This window comes from Chanodichthys erythropterus, chromosome 21 (genome assembly GCF_024489055.1).
Source record: "Chanodichthys erythropterus isolate Z2021 chromosome 21, ASM2448905v1, whole genome shotgun sequence".
Classification (NCBI taxonomy): Eukaryota; Metazoa; Chordata; class Actinopteri; order Cypriniformes; family Xenocyprididae; genus Chanodichthys; species Chanodichthys erythropterus.
Window position 1 is genome coordinate 2,660,833 of NC_090241.1, and position 24,168 is coordinate 2,685,000.

The window sequence follows — 24,168 nt, forward strand, 5'->3', positions numbered from 1 at the left end:
TTACTCCAGTCTTCAGTGTCACATGACCCTTCAGAAATCATTCTAATATGCTGATCTGCTGCTCAAGAAACATTTAATGTGTACAATTGTACAAAATATTTGTGTACAATATTTTTTTCAGGATTATTTGATGAATAGAAATAAACATTGTTTATCTGAAATCTAATCTTTTGTAACATTATAAATGTCTTTACTGCCACTTTTGATTGATTTAATGCATCCTTGCTGAATAAAAGTATTAATTTCTTTAATTTCTTTTCAAAAAAATTACTGACCCCAAACTTTTGAACGGTAGTGTATAATGCTACAGAAGCTTTGTATTTCAGATAAATGCTGTTCTTTTGAACTTTCTATTCATCAAGGAATCCTGAAAAAAACATTGATAATAATCATAAATGTTTCTTGAGCAGCAGATCAGCATATTAGAATGATTTCTGAAGGATCATGTGACACTGAAGACTGGAGTAATGATGCTGACAATTCTGACTATTTCTCGCAATTGCAAGTATATAAGATAGATATAAACTCTGAATTGAGAGAAAAAGTCAGAATTGTGAGACAAAGTCACAATTACCCGTTTTATTTTTTATTCTGTTGCAGAAACGAGCTTCCACAAACCTCTGTCCTCTGAAGCAGGAAAATTAGACCCATATGTACCATATCTCCTGTTGGATAACAGACACATAGGCAAAGTAAATAAAAGCGGGGTCACCGTGATTTTGCCAAGTAAGACATGTTCCTGGATCAACATATTTTGTTGATCCTGGAACAACATTCCAGTCTGAAAATTTAGTCTTAACCCTATTCCTACCCCTAAACCTAATCATAACTCATCCCTAAAATCAGAGAGGAAAGATAGGTGAATAACATTGATGTAGAAGCACCTAACCCTGGTTGCAAGCCTAAACTTGACATAAATGGTAAACTTGTCTCTTAAATCAATTGGAATGAAGATGTTGATCCAGGAACATGTCTTACTTGGCAAAATTGCAGTGACCAGAAAGTGGATGTGTATGTTATAATTGATTAGCTTATTTAATAAAAAAATTAAAATAAAGTTTTATTTATAAAAATAAATATTCTGCATGTTTCTAGCGATATCAACATGTGGCTAAGATGCTGATTAATACAGCACGATTAATACAGAACATTCCAAAAAGTTGCCAACCCCTGATAAACCTGTTATATCATTTGGCTCTGCAATGATAGAATACTCCAGCAGCGCCCTCTAGTGACCAGCATGTGTAAACACAAAGACTTTTTTTTAGGATACACTCATATACATGCTACTAGTAGTAATAGTGTAGTAACAACAGTAGTAGTGTGCACAATATGCAAATAATATCCAGAATGTATAGTGGATGTATATAACTGGATGGCCTACAACAGAGCACACTGCACAGACTGTTGTATCCCACAATGCAATGTACCCAGCTTGATTTTCTAATTCGTGTCACAATAACCCCAATAACTTTCTTTTATAAATGGCATATATATAGAATATAAGATGCCTTGACTGTGTGATGTCGACACATTTCAGCTTGTGCTGCTAATAGGGAATGTAACCGTTCTTTTTTTCTTTTCTTTTTTTTTTAATTCTATGCACATTTAAATAGTTTTATAAATGTACCGAACTTTTATTATGTTATGTTTGACACATTACTACAGAAGAGGATTAGGGCCAAGCAATAATATAAAAATAAAATCATCTCGAGATTAAAAAAGTCGAGATAAAATGTTGAGAACAAATTCGTTAAATTACGAATTTTTTCTCAAAATTTAACGACTTTTTCTCGTAATTTAATGACTTTATTCTCATAATTTAATGAGTTTATTCTCAACATTTTATCTCAACTTTTTTCTCGAAATTTAACGACATTTTTCTTATAATTTAACGAATTTGTTCTCGTAATTAAACAACTTTTTTCTCATAATTTAATGACTTTATTCTCAACATTTTATCTCGACTTTTTTCTTGAAATGTAACAACTTTAATCTAGAGATGGTTTTATTTTTTTTATTATTGCTTGGCCCTAATCCTCTTCCGTACCATTTCAGGTTGTGCTGCTTAAAAGAAAAGTAATTGTGTTTTTGTGCTGCAATATCCTGTTTTGTCAAACTTCTAATAAAACTAAGTAATCACACCTGTGAACACCTACTCTGCCACTCATTAACTGATCAAACTGTCAAAAAGTAACACTTTCTAGTGCAAAGGCAAATAATCAAATAAAGGCAAGTAATATTCTCAATTTCTGAGATAACTAGCATCCTGTTTCCATATTGCATTTTTTATTTATTTATTTATTTATTTTTTTTAACCCTCATGTGAGGAAGCAGATACATTTTTTGATTTTTGAAATTTTGGAAATAACCTTTTTTTTTCTTGACATTTTGTGACTTTTTCTCATTTAGGTTCATGAACATGTATGCAACGTTTACTTTCAACACACTGATGTGTTTTGACACACATACTGAACGTTTGTGATGTTCATGGGTCATTTTAACCCACATATTTTAACACTCTAAGGCAAATGTACAGACACACATTTCTTGGTTATTTTGCCATTTTGTTTTTTTACTAGTAACGGGGAGTTTACTAAAACTCCCCGTTACAAATATGGTAGAACTATCACTTCTACCACGAAAGATTGCTTTATAAATAATCTTCCTGATCAGTTTACTCCTCTGCATACCATATAGAAGAACTCAATGTTGCAACAGAAACTACTGACTCTCTGTTTTCTGGCACTTTAGACTTTAGTTGCTCCTTTGAGCTTAAAGAAGTTTAAAGAATATAGTCTGACCCAATGGTATAAGAGAGCAGCCTGTAAATGGAGTGCATCTGGAAGATAACAAAACTAGGAGGTATTTCGCATTTTGTGGAAGGAAAGTGTTATTGCATACAGAAAGGCCTTTGAAAGTGCTAGATCTGCTTACTTCTCAACTCTCTTAAAAGAGAACAAATACAAATCTATATATTTATTTGATACAGTGGCTAAATTAACAAGAAATAAAGTTTCAACTTTAAAGTGTTGACACTTGTATGAGAACTGAACAGAGCTGGACGATGACATCACTGTTTTCTGCAGAAATGCTTTATAGATGAACTAACTTAATTGACAATCTTTACAACTGAACTGAATCAACGCTGAAATGACTTCAGCTGAAATGCATCATTTTCCTGTTATCACTGGGAAGCTGCTTTGAAACGATTTCTTTATAAATAAAGATGAAGACTTAAAATTGTTCAGTTATGATGTTTTGAGCATAAATGTAAAAAAAAAAAAAATGAAAAGGTTGAAGAAAAAGAATATGCAAACAAGTCACAATACTGTTTATTTTCAAATTTTGTCAAAACAAAAATAAAAAAATGGTTAAAAACATTTTCATAAATCATATTCAGATTTTTTTGTTGTTGTTGTTGTTGTAATATTTGACTAATGTTGATATTAAAAGTTTACTGTTTCTACCTGAATCTTTGTTGTTTTTCATAGTGTGATTTTTGGGGAATTGCACTGAATCCACTTATGGTCATTTTGACGCGCTCCATCAAGGGTGTATCCAGAAATCGCGCAGTGCACTAGGGTTAAAAGGTAGGCAGAATACTGTGCCGTATTAAGTATACTCAGCATTAAATTGATCAAAAAAGGCTGCTGTATATATACAGACACTCACATACATACAACAGTTATTTTAAATTGTTATATTTTTACTGTATTTTTGATCTTTTTAGGTTTTGATCTCTCAAAACAGTACAAAAAAAAAAATATGTCCAATGGTAGTGTATGCTATCAGGAAACCATAAAAACCACACAGCTTTGTCATTACTCTTGCAAAATGTTTAATTACACAAAAGTATTTCAACTTTTTGCACAGCTATCATGGATGCGTAGCTGACTAAATTGTCCTTCTCTGCAGCTTTATTCTCTCCTTAAATAAACATGGTTTAAATAACAATGCTCAGTAACATTCAGACGTACCATACTTTTATAAAAATTTGGAAAGTAAATGATGAACGGACTCATTAGTAAATAGACCAAACCATTCTTGTTGAATGGTGCCCTTTCGAAATTGAAACTAACAGTGTGTTGCTATAATAAGGTCTATGCCAACACTTTAATATTGATACAGATGTGTGAATCTGAATGAGGTGGATATAGTTCTCTTATATATATATATATATATATATATATCAAATGAGCGGTGCTTGAATGTGAAGGTGGCACATTTGGTTAAGCATCTACAAAACATTCATCTTATAAAGACCCTCTTGTTGGCATTTCTCAGTCCATCCAGCAGGGGGCGACTAGTGTCACCAACTTTCTCTTTGGCAACTCCTATGTACATACAGTTTCCTGTAATTCCTCTGGGTCTGTATCCTTGCACTTGTCCCGTGACAACCTTGAATATTGTGCTGCCAAAATAGTCTCAGGCTGTATCAGATGAAGGCCACATCTGTCGTCTTTCACGTGTCTCGATGTTGGCTAAGTGTGAACAGAAATTGAGCTGTCGGTCAAAAGGCAATGGGCAAATGCTTACATTATCACTTGGAAAAGGCGATATTCATTTCGTGAACCATTTCAGGAGAAAAGATCATCAGCTAAAGTAACATGGAGACACAGGAACAGAAAGGATTCCTCCACAAAAAGGACACGTCGCATCATTACTCTAAATCAACAGTCAAGTTAAGTCCTGTGATTCTCCTGTGGGTCAGTATTTGGCAAGTCCCCTGTTTGCTGGTGAGAAATGAGCATTAAGTAGGAGCTGCAGATCACTTGGCTCAGTGTGAGGTCAGATCTGGTCTGGTTGTAAGGCTCATTTGTGTGTGGAAGGTCACTGGAGGGGTTTGATCAGGTAAAGCTTCTCTCCATGTTCGCTAGTGAAAATGGGAGCTTTCTTGTAGTGCTCTAAGAGTTCATCCATAGAATTGAAGCGGCGTTGGCCGATACAGTAAACTCCATTCAATAACTGCACCTTGAAGTGTTTGTTCTTCCCCACTGCTTTCAGAGACACTGAGAAATCACTTGGCTAGAGAGAAAGAAACAGAATATTCATTAGTGAACTTCAGCCTACAGATGGCGCCATAAGCCCTAGATTTTTTTTGTCTCACATTCACGGCACATTTTTGATGTCTCCTTTATTTAACACAGCTGAATTAACTCATCGGCTGATTGGTACAGTACTTCATGACCTGAGCTGGGTATGTGCAATAAAAGAAACATCCCAAATATGCTGTAACAGTTTGAAAACAACTGCTCTAGATGGACAAGCACTTTCATTTCAACATTTGTGCACGATAAAGAAATGTCAAGCTTTTAAAAATGTGCTCTTTGCAATCATGCTGCTCTTAAAAAAAAACTTATATACCACTTTTAAGTACCACCACTTCAATTTAATAGCTCTGAAATGTCATGTAAAAAGTAACACATTTTCTTTACGCATTGAATACATGCACACACTGAAATCATTAATTTTAATTTGCAGAAGTAAAATGAACTTTATGCAAAAGTCAATTAATTTAAGTTTAGGGATTCGCACCACATGACATTTTACGACCTGAATTAACTTCGACTTGTTATAAATTCAAATGATCTCATATTCTAAAAGACTTTTTGACCTCGACACACATGGTGCTTTACTACATGTTGTAATTACCGTAATTACTAAATGACAACACAAGTGTTCTACTCTGAGCTGTTCATGTCCATTAATGCCAAAATTAATCTGTGTAATTTGAGTAATCAAAAGGCAAAACCACAATACAATAACAGGCATTATACAAATAGAGCATCCAAAATAGATAGATATATAGAACATCCAAATCTAGCTACATTAAACTGTATATAATTTTAGATTGATTAAACTGACATTTTAACTACTTAATTACATGTTACTGCTGAAGCAGCTGCCATCTTGAGTGTTTTCGGATGACTCCACAGGACAGACAAGTCATTTTTTGTGTTATTGACAAATTAACACCAAATTAACCTGCACCATGAAGCTTGCTGAACAAATTTAATTAATTTTTTTAGAAGGGATTTAGCTTTGATTTATTTTATTTCGTGTTAGTAATTATCGAGTAAGTGATCTTCAACTTAAAGAGGATCTATTATGCTTTTTTTTTTTTTTTTTTTTACATTTTTAACTTTCAGTGTGTAATGTTGATGTTTGAGCATGAAAAATGTAAGCAGTTACAAAGCACAAAGTCACTCTAAAGGGAGTTATTCTCTCTATTAGTGCACACTGTTTCTGAACCAATCACAACACACTGATCCAGTTGACCAATCAGAGCACGTTGTGCTTTTCAGGAGGACTTTAAAGAGACTGGAACTAAAAACCGTGTTACTGACAGACAGGGAAGAGAGGTAAAATATGCAACAATGACAAATATGAGATAAATAAGGTGTTTTTTGAACATTCAAGCTTGAAAACCTATTCTAGTTAGGGGTTGGACAATAATTTGATGCATCGCAAATTGATAAAAAATTCTGGAACGATTCTTAAGATTTTCCGAATGCACCGCGATCTTCTCTCGAATCGATTCTGAGCATAGTTTTTAACAACAGATGGCACTGCATGCTTTAGAAACAGCCGTACTACACTTGTGTCCAATTCCTTACACACAAAACTTAAATCTAAAATAATCATTCATAAATGATTATTTATGAGAGCGCCATCTGCTGTTAAAAACTAAGCTCAGAATCGATTCCAGAGAGAATCGTGATGCATTCGGAATATCTGAGAATTGATCCATGAATTGCGATGCATCAGTTTATTGTCCCAGCCCTAATTCTAGTAGAATCCAAAAACAAAATCAAGACTTTGTAAAAGGACATTATATGCTTATCTCAGACAAATACTGAGTTCTCTTTCAAGTCTTGCGTTTGAACGGACAAATTCACACAAAGATTGTCAACGTCCATTTTGGCGAGTATCCTAGCAAAAATAGTTGGTTATATCTTAAGTGAACGTATAACAGACGATAAATACTAAGCATGAGTAACAGTACATGTACTGGATCGTGCATTATGTCTTAAAGCGAAAGAAATCTAATATTCCTGCTGTCGGACCCACTTTATATTAGGTGGTCTTAACTACTATGTACTTACATTTAAATTAATCATTTGATATAATGCACTTATTGTGTACATACATGTTTTTACATTGTACTTATATTTTAAAAACACCTGCATGTAATTACATCTGTAATTAATTTCTGTAATTACATTTATAATTACACTGTTGACCCATCCCTTAACCTTTACCCCTACCCAAACCTGTCCCTAACCTTACCCGTATCCCACCTCAATAGCTGCAAAAGTGTTTTGCAATTCAATATGAACCCAATAAGTACATTGTACTTATTTTGCAAGTACATAGTAGTTAAGGCCACTTAATATAAAATGGGACCTTTGTAACTTCAATAATAATCTTTACTTAATTTATACAGTGAAGATAATATGCAGTGATATTTTATTCATTTTCTGTACCTGAAAACTACTCTTAGATACTTGAAATACCTGCTTTTGCTTGTAGTTTGATTATTTGTTCTTATTTTCATAGCACATACCGAACGGTATAGCCTAAAACCGTGATGAATACAGAACTGTGAGTAATATCAACTGTTGCACCAATATAAGAATATCATCTGATTTATTGATTTTGGGCTTTTTTTACTCCCTAATATTGGTATCGCCCCCCAAAAACCCATATCAGTCAGGCTCTACAAATGACACCATGGACACAAATAACTGCCCAGCACTCAAGTGACCATTCACAGCTATTGAAAGCAGTTATCTGGTAACTGCATTTTGATTAGATTCAGATAAAGACTCAACTCACAGAGGACTCGCTGTCTCGCACCAGGAAGTCTCCCTCCACCCCCCTCTCGTTCAGCGCACACTCAGCCTGGTGCCGTGTCACGTTGCCATAGTACCAGCCCTTTCCGGCGAATTTCCCCGTGTGGGAGGGCCCCGTGTGGCTGTTCTGCTGGGAATTGGAGCCTGAGGCTGTCGATAATGCACCATCGTTGAGCACAACCACATAGTTCTTTGGCACTAGACCCACCTGCCCACGGCAGTTCTCACACCTCCACCATTCAGGGTCATTCTCTGGCTTCTCCAGCACCTCCATCGTCTCGCCCTTCTCAAAGTTCAGCTCCTCCTCCGTGACGGAACTGAAGGGGTAGAGCGTCTGAACAGTGTGAAGGACTCTGGGGCCCTGACCGTTACTGAGGCCCGGCTGTGAGGAGAAGACAGCGGGAAAGTCGGCCGACGTGTCCTCCATCTCCTCCTCCTGGACGTAGTTGGAGGGGAACCAGCCCACCTGACCGTTATAGCTGCCCCTCCACCAGCCGTCACTGCATTTCTCCATCACCATCAGCCGCACCCCCTTCACCAGACTGAGCTCGTCCTCCCGCTCCGCATTGTAGGCAAACTTCGCCACGGCTGGAGTGTTCAGGTCGTATATTCGTTCGGCCCCGCCCCCATTAGACGAGTACTCATCCGTGCTGGGAGTTGGAGAGGCTTCCCGTGTGCTCGTTTTGCGTTTCGTTTTACCCAGGCCTGAGAAAGAGAAAGAGCTATTAGACATCAAACACAGTAATTATGTAAAACTCTAGCCTCTGAGCTCTGCTAATTAGACATAGAAGAGAAAGGGCAGGGATATTGCTTAACACTGTAAATTCATATTCAATACCAATCATTTCCTGCTGAAACAATACGTGTCATGTGATATAATTACTGCAGCCCACCACATTAATGCTGCACAGTATTTGAAAAAAAGAAAAAAAAAAACTGGCATTGCAATGTTTTATTTATGTATTGCGATTTGAAAACATTTTAACCAGTTCTATTTGGAAAGAATGAATCATTCTAGAATAACTGGGGTGATTTTGCATCAGCAGAGCCAATAATAAACAATTTACAAGCATAATTAAATACAAAGACACAAACAAAATAAACAGTGCTTTGTTTTTCAGGTAAGTCTAACAGTAGTCAGGTATAGAAACTGAATAATCAAATGTAAAATAACACTGCATAAATTCAATATAATTAATCTTTGTTAAACTACAAAAGTGATTTTTTCTTTGTATTTTGTTTGATTAACATTAATGACAGCAGCAGGAATATTAGGCTACTGTCACTTTAAGGCAGAGTGCATGGATCAAATATAATGATACGCATCCATTTTCCTTCTCAATTGTTTATGTTCACGTAAGCCTTAAAGGGATAGTTCACCCAAAAATGAAAATTTGATGTTTATCTGCTTACCCCCAGTGCATCCAAGATGTAGGTGACATTTTTTCTTCAGTCGATCACAAATGATGATTTTTAACTGCAACCGCTGCCCTCTGTCATTCAAATAATTGCAGTAGATGGGAACTTCATCTATAAGAGTGAATAAACCTTGCTTAGACAAATCCAAATGAAACCCTGCGGCTCGTGACGACACATTAATGTCCTAAGACACGAAACGATCGGTTTGTGTGAGAAACCGAAAAGTATTTATATAATATAAAAGCAAGGTTTATTCACTCTTATAGATGAAGTTCCCATCTACTGCAATTATTTGAATGACAGACGGCAGCAGTTGCAGTTAAAAATCATCATTTTTGATCGACTGAAGAAAAAATGTCACCTACATCTTGGATGCACTGGGGGTAAGCAGATAAACATCAAATTTTCATTTTTGGGTGAACTATCCCTTTAAGCAACTGTGTTTACGAGGATACTCCCTGAGATGGGCATTTTGACAATTTTGTGTGTATTTGTCCATTCAAGCACATAAGACAATGGAATTCGGTGTTTGCGAGTTCAGAATTAAGTTCTCTTTTTTGTGTCCTCTTGAAGAAATCTTCTTGTGTCTTCTTAAATGTATGTTTTGAGTATGTCATTTTGATATTTTTGGGGGGTACCTAGTCAAAAATGAGTCGGCGCGCGACTCTCACAGTGCATTATGGGTATTCTCTAGCCATTGAGTGCACATCAGTTGTACACTCGTTATTGTGGTGCATTATGGGATTGAGTGAGTGCACTTGATCACGTCCACTATGGTTTCAGACTCAAATAATGCCCTATTTAAGGGTATAGGGGGCGATTTCGAACACAGCCCTGGTCACCAAACTTTAATCAGTTGTTGATTGGATTGAGGTAGATCAGCTGGATGTGAGATTGCAATCGTTTGTAAGAAAGGGTGGGCTTTAAGCAGACTAAATGATTGGAGAAATCTTGCATACATCACCAAAAAGAAGTCTGTTGTTTCACAGGAAGATCAAGATACAACATTTTGATTAAAAATTATGGTAAAAAAATATTTCAATAAAACCTATGAATGGATAAATTGTACCCAATAAGATAAATGTCATGCATTTGGAAAATAGTGTGAATTTTATTTCATGACAATAGTTTGGCATATTTTTGCATGATCAATTCTTAGAAAAAAAAAAAAAAAAAAGGTCATGTGGTGTGGTGTAAGCAATGTGCAATAATACGCTATACAAAACTAAAAAAAATTATATCATGTAGAGAATCCCTTTAGTCCAACATGACTGTGTGCCAAGGTCAGTAAGTCTCTTAAATATTAGATCATTTTCCCTTTTTAATCACCAATAACAAACAGGAAGAGCAGAAAGAAAAATCAGAAGGAAGCAGCCGTCTCTCAAAGGACACATTTATAAAGAGAAACCTCAAATATTTAGTCCCTCAGGTATGATGATCCCAATGCTTCATTAAAGCAGTGATGTTCTCTGTTAGCATACTGTGACATGAGAAAGTCATGTCTCTTTTTTGTGTCTTCTTGCACTTGAAATCGAACATTTAAACTGTCTGGATCTAAAACACGTGCATATGATTTATCTGAGAATAAATCATACAATACAATTCATACACACAATCAGGGGATCACATGCATTTCGAACCATGGTGCAATTATGATCCATATACTTGGCATCACGCATCCTGCGACGTGAACGTCGCTGATGAGCACATCATGATATCATGCAGCCCTACACCACATTTCCTCTTAGTGTCCTTAATCTTTCTTTCTCACATTCTTAAACCTCATCCATCACAACCAGGCAAAATTAAACCATGCTTTTCTAAAGATCCAGAGCCTTGCAATTCATTTTCAATTTGTTTTGTAGAAGTCCGAAACACTTGCACCAATGCTTCTGTTACGCAGAGCTGTACCTCTTATGTGGGCATTGTGAATTCTGCGAATGGGCAGCAAAATAAATGTGCGATGTGATACAGACCTCAGTGTTCCTGCTTATATAAACACATAATGATCAAACCAAACAAGAGAGATGTTGACCCATGACTTAAAATTGACTCCTTGTATGGAAATGAAATACACATTTACATGTGCACACAGTAACACATAACCACAGACATCAGTACCCAGCAGTTTCCTTCCTGTACCAGATGATCCATGCACCCGGTTTCACACTCATCTCACCATTGCTTTCCTTACTTCGTAAACAACACACACTCACTCTCCAACCCTAAACTCCCCCCTCCATCTCAATACACACCTGCAGAGCATACAAAATGACAATAACGTCCTCTCTGAAAGAATAAGAGGAGAGAGTGCAGGTGTTCACGTGTTCAGGAGAGGGTGGAGGTGGCCTACTTTTAGGAGCAAAAAGCAGCATGATAGACTATGTGTATTTTTAAGTGTGTTGTGAGACAGGGATGCCAAGGATGTGCATTCATACATGGTGCATTTCCATTCAAATGAGGAGGAAATGTGTCTGGAGCTAAATCTAAGCAACTGTGTGTGCAGGATTTTTTTTCCCCTTCAAAACTTATTTAACCATTTATAGGAAAGGAAATTATAAATTACTTCACAACAAATATGGGTCAACGAGACAAGAATCGTGTCTGGATCTGTTAAATTATTCAAAGATACATTAAAATGTATGTTTTTTGAGTATGTCATTTTGATATTTTTGGGGGGTACCTAGTCAAAAATGAGTCAGCGTGCGACTCTCACAGTGCATTATGGGTATTCTCTAGCCATTGAGTGCACATCAGTTGTACACTCGTTATTGTGGTGCATTATGGGATTGAGTGAGTGCACTTGATGATGTCCATTATGGTTTCAGACTCAAATAATGCCCTATTTAAGGGTATAGGGGGCGATTTCGAACACAGCCCTGGTCACCAAACTTTAATCAGTTGTTGATTGGATTGAGGTAGATCAGCTGGATGTGAGATTGCAATCGTTTGTAAGAAAGGGAGGGCTTTAAGCAGACTAAATGATTGGAGAAATCTTGCATACATCACCAAAAAGAATTTTGATAAACAAAATTAAGGTAAAAAAATATTTCAATAAAACCTATGAATGGATAAATTGTTCCCAATAAGATAAAAGTCATGCATTCGGAAAATAGTGTGAATTTTAATTTCATGACAGTAGTTTGGCATATTTTTTCATGATCATTTCTCAGGAAAAAAAAGGTCATGTGGTGTAGTGTAAGCAATGTGCAATAATACTCTATAAAAAACTAAAACAAATTATATCATGTAGAGAATCCCTTTAGTCCAACATGACTGTGTGCCAAGGTCAGTAAGTCTCTTAAATATTAGATCATTTTCCCTTTTTATCACCAATAACAAACAGGAAGAGAAGAAAGAAAAATCAGAAGGAAGCAGCCGTCTCTCAAAGGACACATTTATAAAGAGAAACCTCAAATATTTAGTCCCTCAGGTATGATGATCCCAATGCTTCATTAAAGCAGTGATGTTCTCTGTTAGCATACTGTGACATGAGAAAAAAAAAATAAAAATAAAAAAAAATAGTGGGAATCTTCTAAAGACAGAAGCTCAGAGGCTTTAAGGTCAAAGTTTTCCATGGAAATGCAGGACAGCAGGATGCAACTCCAACAGCTGGATTTTAGAGTCACATTAAAGCAGGGCTCCAGACTAACATTTGAGAGCAGAAGCACCCTCATGTCGTTCCACACCCGTAACACCTTCGTTCATCTTCAGAACACAAATTAATATATTTTTGATGAAATCCGAGAGGATTTTTATCTCCATATAAAGCAACGAAATTACCACATTCAAGGTCCAGAAATGTAGTAAAGACATTGTTAAAAGTCAACGTGACAACAGTGGTTCAACCTTAATTTTATGACGTGACGAGAATACTTTTTGTACCTTCTGTACCTTTTTTTTTTCTTCCCTATCAGTCTGTTACACAGTTGTCACGTCATGTTGTCATGTTGTCATGTCCGAACACAGTCTCATTATTGGCCGGCTCCTGCGTCAGCATCACATGCATGCGTCGTGGTGCTTATGTTATCAGATTTGGTCAATACTGAAAGTGCAAAGCACTTGAAAGTCCTTGAAAAAAGAGCTTGAATTTCACTCTGAAAAGGCTGTACGAACCATGAAATTAATGTACAAACATTTGACTATTTCTGCCACAATACCATGGTTACAGTTAGCATTAAAGGTGCCCTAGAATTAAAAACTGAATTTACATTGGCATAGTTGAATAACAAGAGTTCAGTACATGGAAATGACATACAGTGAGTCTCAAACTCCATTGTTTCCTCCTTCTTATATAAATCTCATTTGTTTAAAAGACCTCCGGAGAACAGGCGAATCTCAACATAACACAGACTGTTACGTAACAGTCGGGATCATTAATATGTACACCCCCAATATTTGCATATGCCAGCTCATGTTCAAGGCATTACACAAGGGCAGCCAGTATTAACATCTGGATCTGTGCACAGCTGAATCATCAGACTAGGTAAGCAAGCAAGAACAATAGCGAAAAATGGCAGATGGAGCGATAATAACTGACATAATCCATGATATCATGATATTTTTTGTGATATTTGTAAATTTTCTTTCTAAATGTTTTGTTAGCATGTTGCTAATGTACTGTTAAATTTGGTTAAAGTTACCATTGTTTCTTACTGTATTCACGGAGACAAGAGCCGTCGCTATTTTCATTATTAAACACTTGCAGTCTGTATAATTCATAAACAACTTCATTCTTTATAAATCTCTCCAACAGTGTAGCATTAGCCGTTAGCCACAGAACATAGCCTCAAACTCATTCAGAATCAAATGTAAACAATATAACAGTGTGCAATACTCACATAAACCGACGCATGCATGCAGTATGCATGACGAACACTTTGTAAAGATCAATTTTGAGGGTTATATTAGCTGTGTGAACTTTGTTTAGGCACTGTTTAAGGCAAGCGCGAGCTCCATGGGTGCAGAGCGTGCAATTTAAAGGGACCGCAACCCTGAATCAGCGCATTTCTAATGATGCCCCAAAATAGGAAGTTAAAAAAATTAATTAAAAAAAATCTATGGGCTATTTTGAGCTGAAACTTCACAGACACATTCAGGGGACACCTTAGACTTATATTACATCTTGTAAAAAAAAACATTCAATGGCACCTTTAAATGCATGGTGAAGGCTGGTGATTTATGGAATGAAAAGCTTTCTATAAACTTCATTCATGCACAATTTTTCTCCTGGTTTCAACATCAGTGCTGTTTGATCCGATATGGTTTATAACAGAGAATTATGCACCGAATTTGAAATGTTATTAGTAATGCAGCGAATTCAAACCCTTCCTCACTGGATCTCCCAGCACAGTGTAGTAACGGTGTTGCGTCATCGAGATCGGCCAGTTTGAATGAGAAGAGCTGTTTCAGTACACTTTTGTTTGCCATTTGATGTTTTTCCATATGCAACAGAAATGGCAACTTTTATCATTTGGGCAAATGTTGCGGTCGCACCAGTGCTACATCTAAAATGTAGTCGCAACGGCAAAAAAAAAAAAAAAAAGTCACAAAATGCGACCATTTGCTCGTAGTCTGGAGCCCTACTAAAACCAGTGTGAAACATATGTGGTCTCACTGATTTATGCAAAATAAAACTCTCAAATACTTAGTTGAGACTGACGTTGGAAATTAGGCAAATTAGGCTTCAAACACTTTCAGTTACACCAAGTGTCAAGCGTGTTCTCTAACACTCACGGTAACAAACATTAGTCTGTCTGTTTAGGGTTGGTTGGGGAGATTGAGTCATTCTGCTGCTGTTTACAGGCAAAATGACAATCAAACCTTTCATTCATAGGCCCTTCTGTGATTTCATTGGCTACTATACATTCAAATTCAAAATAACAGTCTTGTTTTCTCAACTCACATCATCTGGCAGACTTTTTCAAACAAGTGAATGTACGCACAATTCTGCCACACCAGAACATTTAACACTCATCACACAAGACACAATGGTTTTGATCGCCATGGCTGATGAATTATTCTATATTTTTCTACAAATCTGGCACTAAATGTTAATGTGTCATGCCCCAGAGGTGTGTGTAGTGGAAGAGAAGCAAGCCACCAATCACGCATGTTCAAACAGGGGTGAAGACGAGCACAAACCTCTCTTGAAACAGAGGAGAACATGGTTATTGAAGGCTGTTTGCACAATATTTTTTACTGTGATGTTATTTATCACAACATGCACTATACAGTATTTTATAAAGAATGAGCATAAAACATTAGAGCTTATCCAAACATACTAAAATTAATCCATTCGTTTTGTGTTCAGCTCGACAGAACAACACTTTAAAACCAAAGAAAATAGACCTGAATGAGTTTCATAGAATCTGCATGAGAAAAAGAGGTTAAAGGTGATGTTTTTGAGGGGTGAAATCTTGATTTTTAGTCTTATTTAATTTTGTTTTATATATTTTTATTGTTTTAATAATTTTAAGTTGAGGCACCATTTAAAGTTTGCTGAGGCCAGTACTGGGCTGGGTTGAGAACCACGGATCTAAACGAACATTCAAATATGACATCAATATGTCAGAGCAGTTTGATGTCAATGACATCAAATGTCACTGGTTAATGGGTCTCATTCATGAAACACGAGCAGAACGAATTTTTGTGTAAATCGTGTGTAAAGTGGTTCTGGCGTAAATTTTCGGATTCATTAAATTGTTCGTATTTAGTTGGTACGAAAGAAATCTACACCTGCTCCCAGCCACGCGTAAATAGTGCGTTTAACATCCGAACGATTTGCTCATTAATAAGGCTGCATTTTAATTCACCTTAATAAGGTACATATTTACACAGCATTTCGAAAAAATATTATATATAGTAATCACATACGTTTTTTCTTTTTACTTTTATTGTGAGAGCCAGTAATAGCATCTGCAAACGGACCACTTAAATCAAATAATTAATTGATTGATTTCAATAGGGCTGGGCAAACTAATGGCCCCAAATGACCAAAATCCTTTGTTTGGTGTCATAATATGATGCCCATATATAGTTGTCAGTCGAATTTAATGGGCGGGATTTATGGTAATTGAGAATGAGCGTGCACGCGCGTCCCATTTACGACTGATTGGAATTCATTAACACACACACAAATTTCACTATCACTTCTGACGTTTACAAAGTATTTGTGAATCAGGAGAAGAGTTTTCGGGAAGGTCTCTTTACGCGCAAATCACTCACATATTTACTCGTATGTTTACGAATGTTTCATGAATGAGACCCATTGTGTGTCTCGTGACCAAACACCATTGAGGTCAACACATCTTGACATCATATTTGAATGTACACAATTTTTTACTATTTATGAATAATGATTTTCAGTGAACGACTTCACAAACAATTTCTGTCTGTTCTTTACATAATCCTACATCCTAAAAATTGCTGGCTTAAAAACAACACAAGTTGGGTTGAAAATGGACAAACCCAGCGATTGGGTTGTTTTAACTCAGCAGTTGGGTTAAATGTTTGCCCAACCTGCTGAGTAGTTTTATTTAACTCAACTATTGTTTAAAAATTACTGTATTTCTTGCTTAAAATGAACCCAAAATATGTTGGGAATTATTAATATGTTTAATAAATGAACATTTATTAATACGTACACTCTAAAAAAATGCTGGGTTAAAAACAACCCAAGTTGGTATGAAAATGGACAAACCCAGCGATTGGGTTGTTTTAACCCAGTGGTTGGGTTAAATGTTTGCCCAACCTGCTGGGTAGTTTTATTTAAACCAACTATTGTTAAAAATTGCTATATGGCTAGCTTAAAATGAACCCAAAATAGTTGGGAAATTAAAAACCAGATGCAATTAGAGGCAACAATAATAGACAAAAGGTGAATGTTTATTAATAAGCTTTAATATTTTATTAATATAAATGTAATAGTTTAATAGTTTATTAATACAAATTTATTAATAAGCAATTTAATAAATGTTTATCGTTTCATAATTATTCATTGAACATTAATAAATGTTCATTTCCAACATACTTTGGGTTAATTTTAATTAAGCAATACAGTAATTTTTAAACAATAGTTGAGTTAAATAAAACTACCCAGCAGGTTGGGCAAACATTTAACCCTACCGCTGGGTTAAAACAACCCAATTGCTGGGTTTGTCCATTTTCAACCCAACTTGGGTTGTTTTTAACCCAGCATTTTTTAGAGTGTATAATGAATAATAATTAAACAAATTAATAAATGTTCACCTTTTGATTATTATTGTTTCCTCTAGTAATTATGTGTCTGATTTTCAATTTCCAACCTATTTTGGGTTAATTTTAAGCCAGACATATAGTCATTTTTAAACAATAGTTGAGTTAAATAAAACTGCCCAACACTTTGGGCAAACATTTAACCCAACAGCCTTTTTTAGTGTGTATCATACAGCTTCAGAATATGTTAAACGAGTCAAACTGACTACTTTTATTATATTGTGGTAGTGATGTTTTATTACTTCTGTCCATCTCATTTCATGGGCATGGTATTGGAAAGAGCTACACGAACATTCTTCAACATTTCCCCTTTTGCCTTTCACGGAAGAAAGTAAGTCACACATGTTTGGAACCTCGTGGAGATGAGTAAGCATGACATAATTTTCACTATCCTTTTGATTTTCCATTTCTTTCCTAGTCTCAGCTCACAGATTCTCAATGAGAGAAAATCTTTATACACAGATGTGAAGAAAAAAGACCTGGGATAGACAGATGAAGGCTGCCAGAGAAAGGGTAACCTTGTCACAATGGATGAATAGAGAGGGGAGGTAACCTTGCAAATTGGGTGCAGGGATGAAAGCCGGAGCTGAATTGACTGAATGACCTCAGACACGGATGAGATTATGAGGCCAGCAGGTGAAAAACACCAATACACCAGCACATGCGCGTGTTTGTGTGCGATAGAGTGAGCAATATAGAAAACTGTGCACACACCTCATTTATGTATCTCATAAACACACTGTTCTCACCTCACAGACAGCGGATGAGCACATTTATCAATCCACACTGAGAGAACAAAGAGCCTGTGAGAGAGCTGTCCTCACTCTGTCCACTGAGGATCGATAGGCCAATGGACTGGGGAAGAGGATGTGCTTTTAAAAAGTGACACCCGAGGACAAGTGCTGAGGCTGTCTGTATGGCCATGACACGCTTTTGACTCGCTTTCAGTGCTAAGGAAATGAGCCATTAGAGGTGGCAGTGTGTACAGTACAGTTTATTTAAAAATTCTGTCATTATTTACTCGTCTTACTGTCATTCCAAACCTTTGTGTGGTTATTTATTCATTTATTTATTTTTCAGGTCTGATTTAAATTTTTGATTCTGAACAGTTCATATGATTGATTCCACAAAAATCGAATTTCATCTCAGTGTCCTTTTATACCGAAATGTGTATTCCTAGTGCCAGACTTGGTTCTCTGCCAAGGGTTGAACTATTTTTTCTGGCCTGGAACCTCAATTTCTGTAACAGTTTGAGAAGTGGCATAGACCAGGAATCATGTCATTGGAAATGAGACTTCAGTGATTCAGTCTCAGCGGTTCTCGAGTTCTCTTTCGCACTTGAACAAACAATCACACACAGAATTATGACAAAATGCCAGTTTTGTGGAGTATCCTCATAAGAGCAGTCTTAAATGAGTTCAATAATGTCTTAAAAGAACAAAGAGTTGTGAGGAAATGAGATGCACATCAGATCTGCGTCATGTTCGGCAGCGGCAGCTCTTAAAGTGACAGCAGCCTAATAAACCAGTTGCTGTGATGTCTGTCATTAATATTCATCAAAGAACAAAGATAATAGGGAAAATTGTAGATTAATCTTTATTTCATTTATAATTTATGCAGTGAAGACTGTAAAGTGTTTGATTTATTATAATGGGTTTATGTGAAGATTGTTTTAACCCTTGTGCGGTCTTTGGGGTCTTTTTCACCCACAAATGATGTTTGCTCAAATAAAAAAAAAAAAAAGTTCTCTTTGTCCAAATGGCATGAGACTTTGTACGGTGGTTAACACTTTTAAGATAAAAAAAAAAAAATTAAAGTGATATCTTGTTTTTATGTTATTGTAAAAAAAAAATAGTTACGTTCGTGGTCTTCGGGGTGTCTGGAGACCCCAGGCAACAAAATGTAATTTTGTAACAATATAATATATTTTTTTAAAAACCAAAGTAATTTTACTCTGTTTATTAATGTTTTTTTCTCAACATTTGTGCAGTTTTTGGAGGATTTGCAATATCTTTTAAATTTATATAAATAAATTAAATTAAATTAAATATATTTTTAAATGGGTTATGCATGCATAAACAGCCTATGTAAATTTTTTTAACTTTATAAAAGGCCCAGATTTCTAACTTCTAACTAAACCATGTCAAATTATCCATGTAATCCCCATGAATGAAAGTTAGAAATCTGAGCCTTTTATAAAGTGAATTTTACATAAAAAGCTGCTTTTGCATAAAAACCTATTTACAAAATATATTTTTTAATTTATTTATATAAATATAAAATATATCAAAACTCCTCCAAAACCTGCACAAATGTTGAGTAAAAACATTAATAAACAGAGTAAAATTAAATTGATTTTTTAAAAAATATATTATATTGTTACAAAATTACATTTTGTTGCCTGGGGTCTCCAGATACCCCAAAGACCACGAGTGTAGTCCCCCAAACGAAGACCGCACAAGGGTTAAGTTCACTTAAATTAAAAGTATAGATAGTAGATATATTTTAAGTCTAATAAATGTTGAAAGTGATTAATTTCATAGGAGGCATCAGTAGTAGTATTAGTATCAGTGATACTGGCCTTCATTCATAAAAAGATGCTGTTAAATATATAAATCTTTTAAATTTATATAAATAAATTAAAAAATATTTTTTTAAATGGGTTGTGCATGCATAAACAGCTTATGTAAATTTCACTTTATAAAAGGCCCAGATTTCTTACTTTCATTCATGTGGATAACATGGATAATTTGACATGGTTTAGTGTAAGATTTTTTGCCCATCTTTTGAAAAAATGCAGTTATAAAAGTAAAAAAAAAAGAAAGATCACTTTTACCAGTAGATGGCCGCAGAGCTCCACTATTTGCTATGTGTTATTTGAATAACTAAAAAGACATCTTTTCACAAGTTTTTTTCAGTTGGATTCATATCTAAATGTTATGAAATCACAATTATAACAATAAAAATTACTTTTTTTCAAAGTTTAGCATTTTTTGTACAGGACAAAATCAGGTTTTCCAATAATAATTTCATAATAAAAATAATAAAATAGTAAAATAAATAATTTTTATTTTTGTGTGCGTGTGTGTGTGTGTGTGTGTGTGTGTGTGTGTGTGTGTGTGTGTGTGTGAGCATGTCCATTTTGTATTGAGGATGTTTTTTGCATTTTTGGAAGTGTGCCACCATTTCTGTCTATGTGTGGTGTGCGTTGTTTCTGATCTTGAGAATGGATTTTGTCCAGAATCGAAGCAGGGTCTCTGGAGATTACATTATTGATGACATTATTGAAAAACAGATTTTTTTTTTTTTTTTTCAGTACAAAAAATGCTAAACTTTGACAAAAAGTAATTTTTATTGTTATAATTGTGATTTCATAACATTTAGATATGAATCCAACTGAAAAAAAAACTTGTGAAAAGACATCTTTCAGTTATTGAAATAGCACATAGCATATAATGGAGCTCTGCAGCCATCTACTGGTAAAAATGATATTTTTTTTTTTACTTTTATAACTGCATTATCCAAAAGATGGGCAAAAATCTTACACTAAACCATGTCAAATTATCCATGTAATCCCCATGAATGAAAGTTAGAAATCTGAGCCTTTTATAAAGTGAATTTTACATAAAAAGCTGCTTTTGCATAAAAACCTATTTAAAAAAAATATATTTTTTAATTTATTTATATAAATATAAAATATATCAAAACTCCTCCAAAACCTGCACAAATGTTGAGTAAAAACATTAATAAACAGAGTAAAATTAAATTGATTTTTAAAAAAATATATTATATTGTTACAAAATTACATTTTGTTGCCTGGGGTCTCCAGAGACCCCAAAGACCACGAGTGTAGTCCCCCAAACGAAGACCGCACAAGGGTTAAGTTCACTTAAATTAAAAGTAGATAGTAGATATATTTTAAGCCTAATAAATGTTGAAATTGATTAATTTCATAGAGACATCAGTAGTAGTATTAGTATCAGTGATACTGGCCTTCATTCATAAAAAGATGCTGTTAAATATATAAAATATACTGTCTTTAAGTTGTTTCTACATTCATTTGGAGAGTAACTGTGAAATGATTACAATATACAAATATAAAAAACTACAATGTTTTTAATCACAATTAATCACAGAAATAAATGTGAAGCATGTTGGTAACCAAACAGTTGTGATGCAGACGACATAACTAAATAAATAGACTGGTGTGAGAGCTAATATATTTATCATTATAGTTAACGTTCTTAGTGTGAACGGTCTTTAATTATCTGGGATAAGTCATCTTGCTCACTGCCATAATGGTGTCAGTCTCAGTGTTCAGATCATGTGGGGTTGAAATCCACAACTTTAGTTACCAAACCAATCTCTAAAACCATATAAAAGATTCAAGCTACAAACAATGAAGTCATGGGTGGTATTTTATTAAGCTGGCAGGCTCTACTTTTAAACAGTTCAAGTTCTTGTTTGGCAAAAGTCTGCCAATAACCAAATGAATCATCGAAATAGCTGCTTAATAATGATCTTAAATGTACAAGAAACAGTGACACTGCCTGCAGAGACTCACTACAGAGGTTCTCGCCCTCCATCCTCCCATTTCCTGTCTTGGACTCCATGCAGAGATTCATGTGTCAGTAATTAAGAATAGCATGAAACATGCTTCGTAAGGAAAGTGAGGGAGGGGAGAAAAGGATGTTCTAGAGAGGTTAAGGTCAAAAGGGTAGAGAACTGGGGCCCATTTACCCTGACAAGGAAGGGGTGGTGTGTGTGTGCGCGCACGTGTGTGTGTGCGTGAGTGGACATCTTACAAATAGATGTCAGCAGGAAAGCAAAATGAAGTGGAGGATGTCCTTAATTGCTCCGTCTGTCTCTGAAGTGATGATTTTGCACTCAACAAACATCTCTTTCTGTGTGTAGATATCTTGATGGCTGCTAAATCTGACTGTCTGAATTCTACATGCATGTACAAAAAAACCATGTGCACTAAAAGTTATCAATAATGTTTTTGAAAGAGGTCTCTTCTGCTCACCAAGGCTGCATTTATTTGATCAAAATACAGTAAAACAGTTATATTATTAAACATTATTACAATTTAAAATAACTCTTTTTCTATTTGAATATATTTAAAATCTGAATGGTCAGCAGCCATTACTCCAGTCTTCAGTGTCACATGATCCTTCAGAAAATATTCTAATATATGCTGATTTGGTGCTCAATAAATATTTCTTCATCTTATCAACTTTTAAACAGTTTTCGTGGCTTAATATTTTTGTTGAAACCATAATACACTACCATTCAAAAGTTTGGGGTAAGTAGGATAAATAAATAAAAATAATTTAATAGTTTTATTAGGCAAGGATGCATTAAAGTTCAATTCAAAAGAGTAAAGACATTTATAATGTTAGAAACGATATCTATTTCAAATAAATCATGCTGAAAAATCATGGTTTCCATAAAAATATTGTTGAACTGTTTTCAACATTGATAAGTTAACAATAATAAATGCATCACTAAATCAGCATATTAGATCATGTGACACTAAAGACTGGACTGACATTTTTAAATATATTAAAATAGAAGTCAGTTACTTTAAATTGTAAAATATTTCACAAAGTTACTGTTTTCACAGTATTTTTAATCAAATTAATGCAGCCTTGGCGAGCATAAGAAACTTTTGACAAGAAGTGTACACGAGATTACACAAATTAAGTCAAAAGCGTCTCCATTTCAATCTAATTTAATCATGAATGTGCTTGCTTAAACCACCACATTGAGGAAAAGACACAACTGCGATTAGCATGACTCATTTGCATATCAACTGCCTTTAGCTTGTTCATCCCCGGTGGTTAAACCAAGTGTGACCAGCGTTGGGGGAACATGCATTACAAGTAACATGAGATACGTAATCAGTTTACTTGGTTTAATCACCTAGCATTGCGCGTCCTTATATTATACATTGCCGAATGTGGTGTTGGAGGGGAATGCATTACAAGTAACGGCAGTTATGTAATCAGATTACTTTTTTCAATAACTATTAAAGTAATACATTACTTTTAAATATACAACAAAATATCTGAATTACTTTTTCAAATACGTAACATATGACAGTACTTGACACCTCCCTGATATCAAAACATGATTCTGCAAGTAACAGCATAACAGCTCTGATGCCAGCTACAGACCCATTAAAGGTATTTTTTCAACAATGCTGTTGGACATTGTTGATATTTGAAATCAACCCAAAAACAATTCTATTCTTTTGAGCTGTTTTTTATTGTGTCTCATCATTTCTCTTTCTGCATTTTTTCCCCCCTCAAATCTCCCTCTTGCTCATTCTGTCTCCTCGACCGCCATACGCCCCCTAACGCTGATTGGTTAGACATTTGTTGTTGGTGTCGACTTCCAAACAGTGTTGTTGAAAAAATACATACCCCACCTTTAAACCACTCAAAAGGTCAAAAATAAGTCAACACTGTATGATCGGCACTGGAAATTCTGGCACACGTTAGTCTCCACTTCACAGCAAGGAGAATTGATTCTGACTCATCTAAACTCACATACATTAAACCCCAAGACACAGCTGATCGATCGCTTCACCCCTCTCGCCTGTATGATTAACGAATGGGAAACTAATTAG

At 35.2% G+C, this 24,168-nt stretch overlaps 1 protein-coding gene across 5 annotated transcripts in view; it reads right to left on the reverse strand.

Annotated features, from left to right (window-relative positions):
* Positions 1-3,196: 3,196 nt before the first annotated feature.
* nck2b (NCK adaptor protein 2b) overlaps positions 3,197-24,168 on the reverse strand; it is a 57,560-nt gene continuing 36,588 nt past the window's right edge. For all 5 annotated transcript variants that reach the window (XM_067374724.1, XM_067374720.1, XM_067374722.1 and 2 more), the window contains 2 exons: positions 7,843-8,564; positions 3,197-5,028 (listed from right to left, as the gene is read on the reverse strand). In XM_067374724.1, coding sequence (XP_067230825.1) covers positions 4,834-5,028; positions 7,843-8,564 — 917 coding nt within the window. In that variant the 3' untranslated portion in view covers positions 3,197-4,833. The remainder of the gene's footprint in view (positions 5,029-7,842; positions 8,565-24,168) is intronic.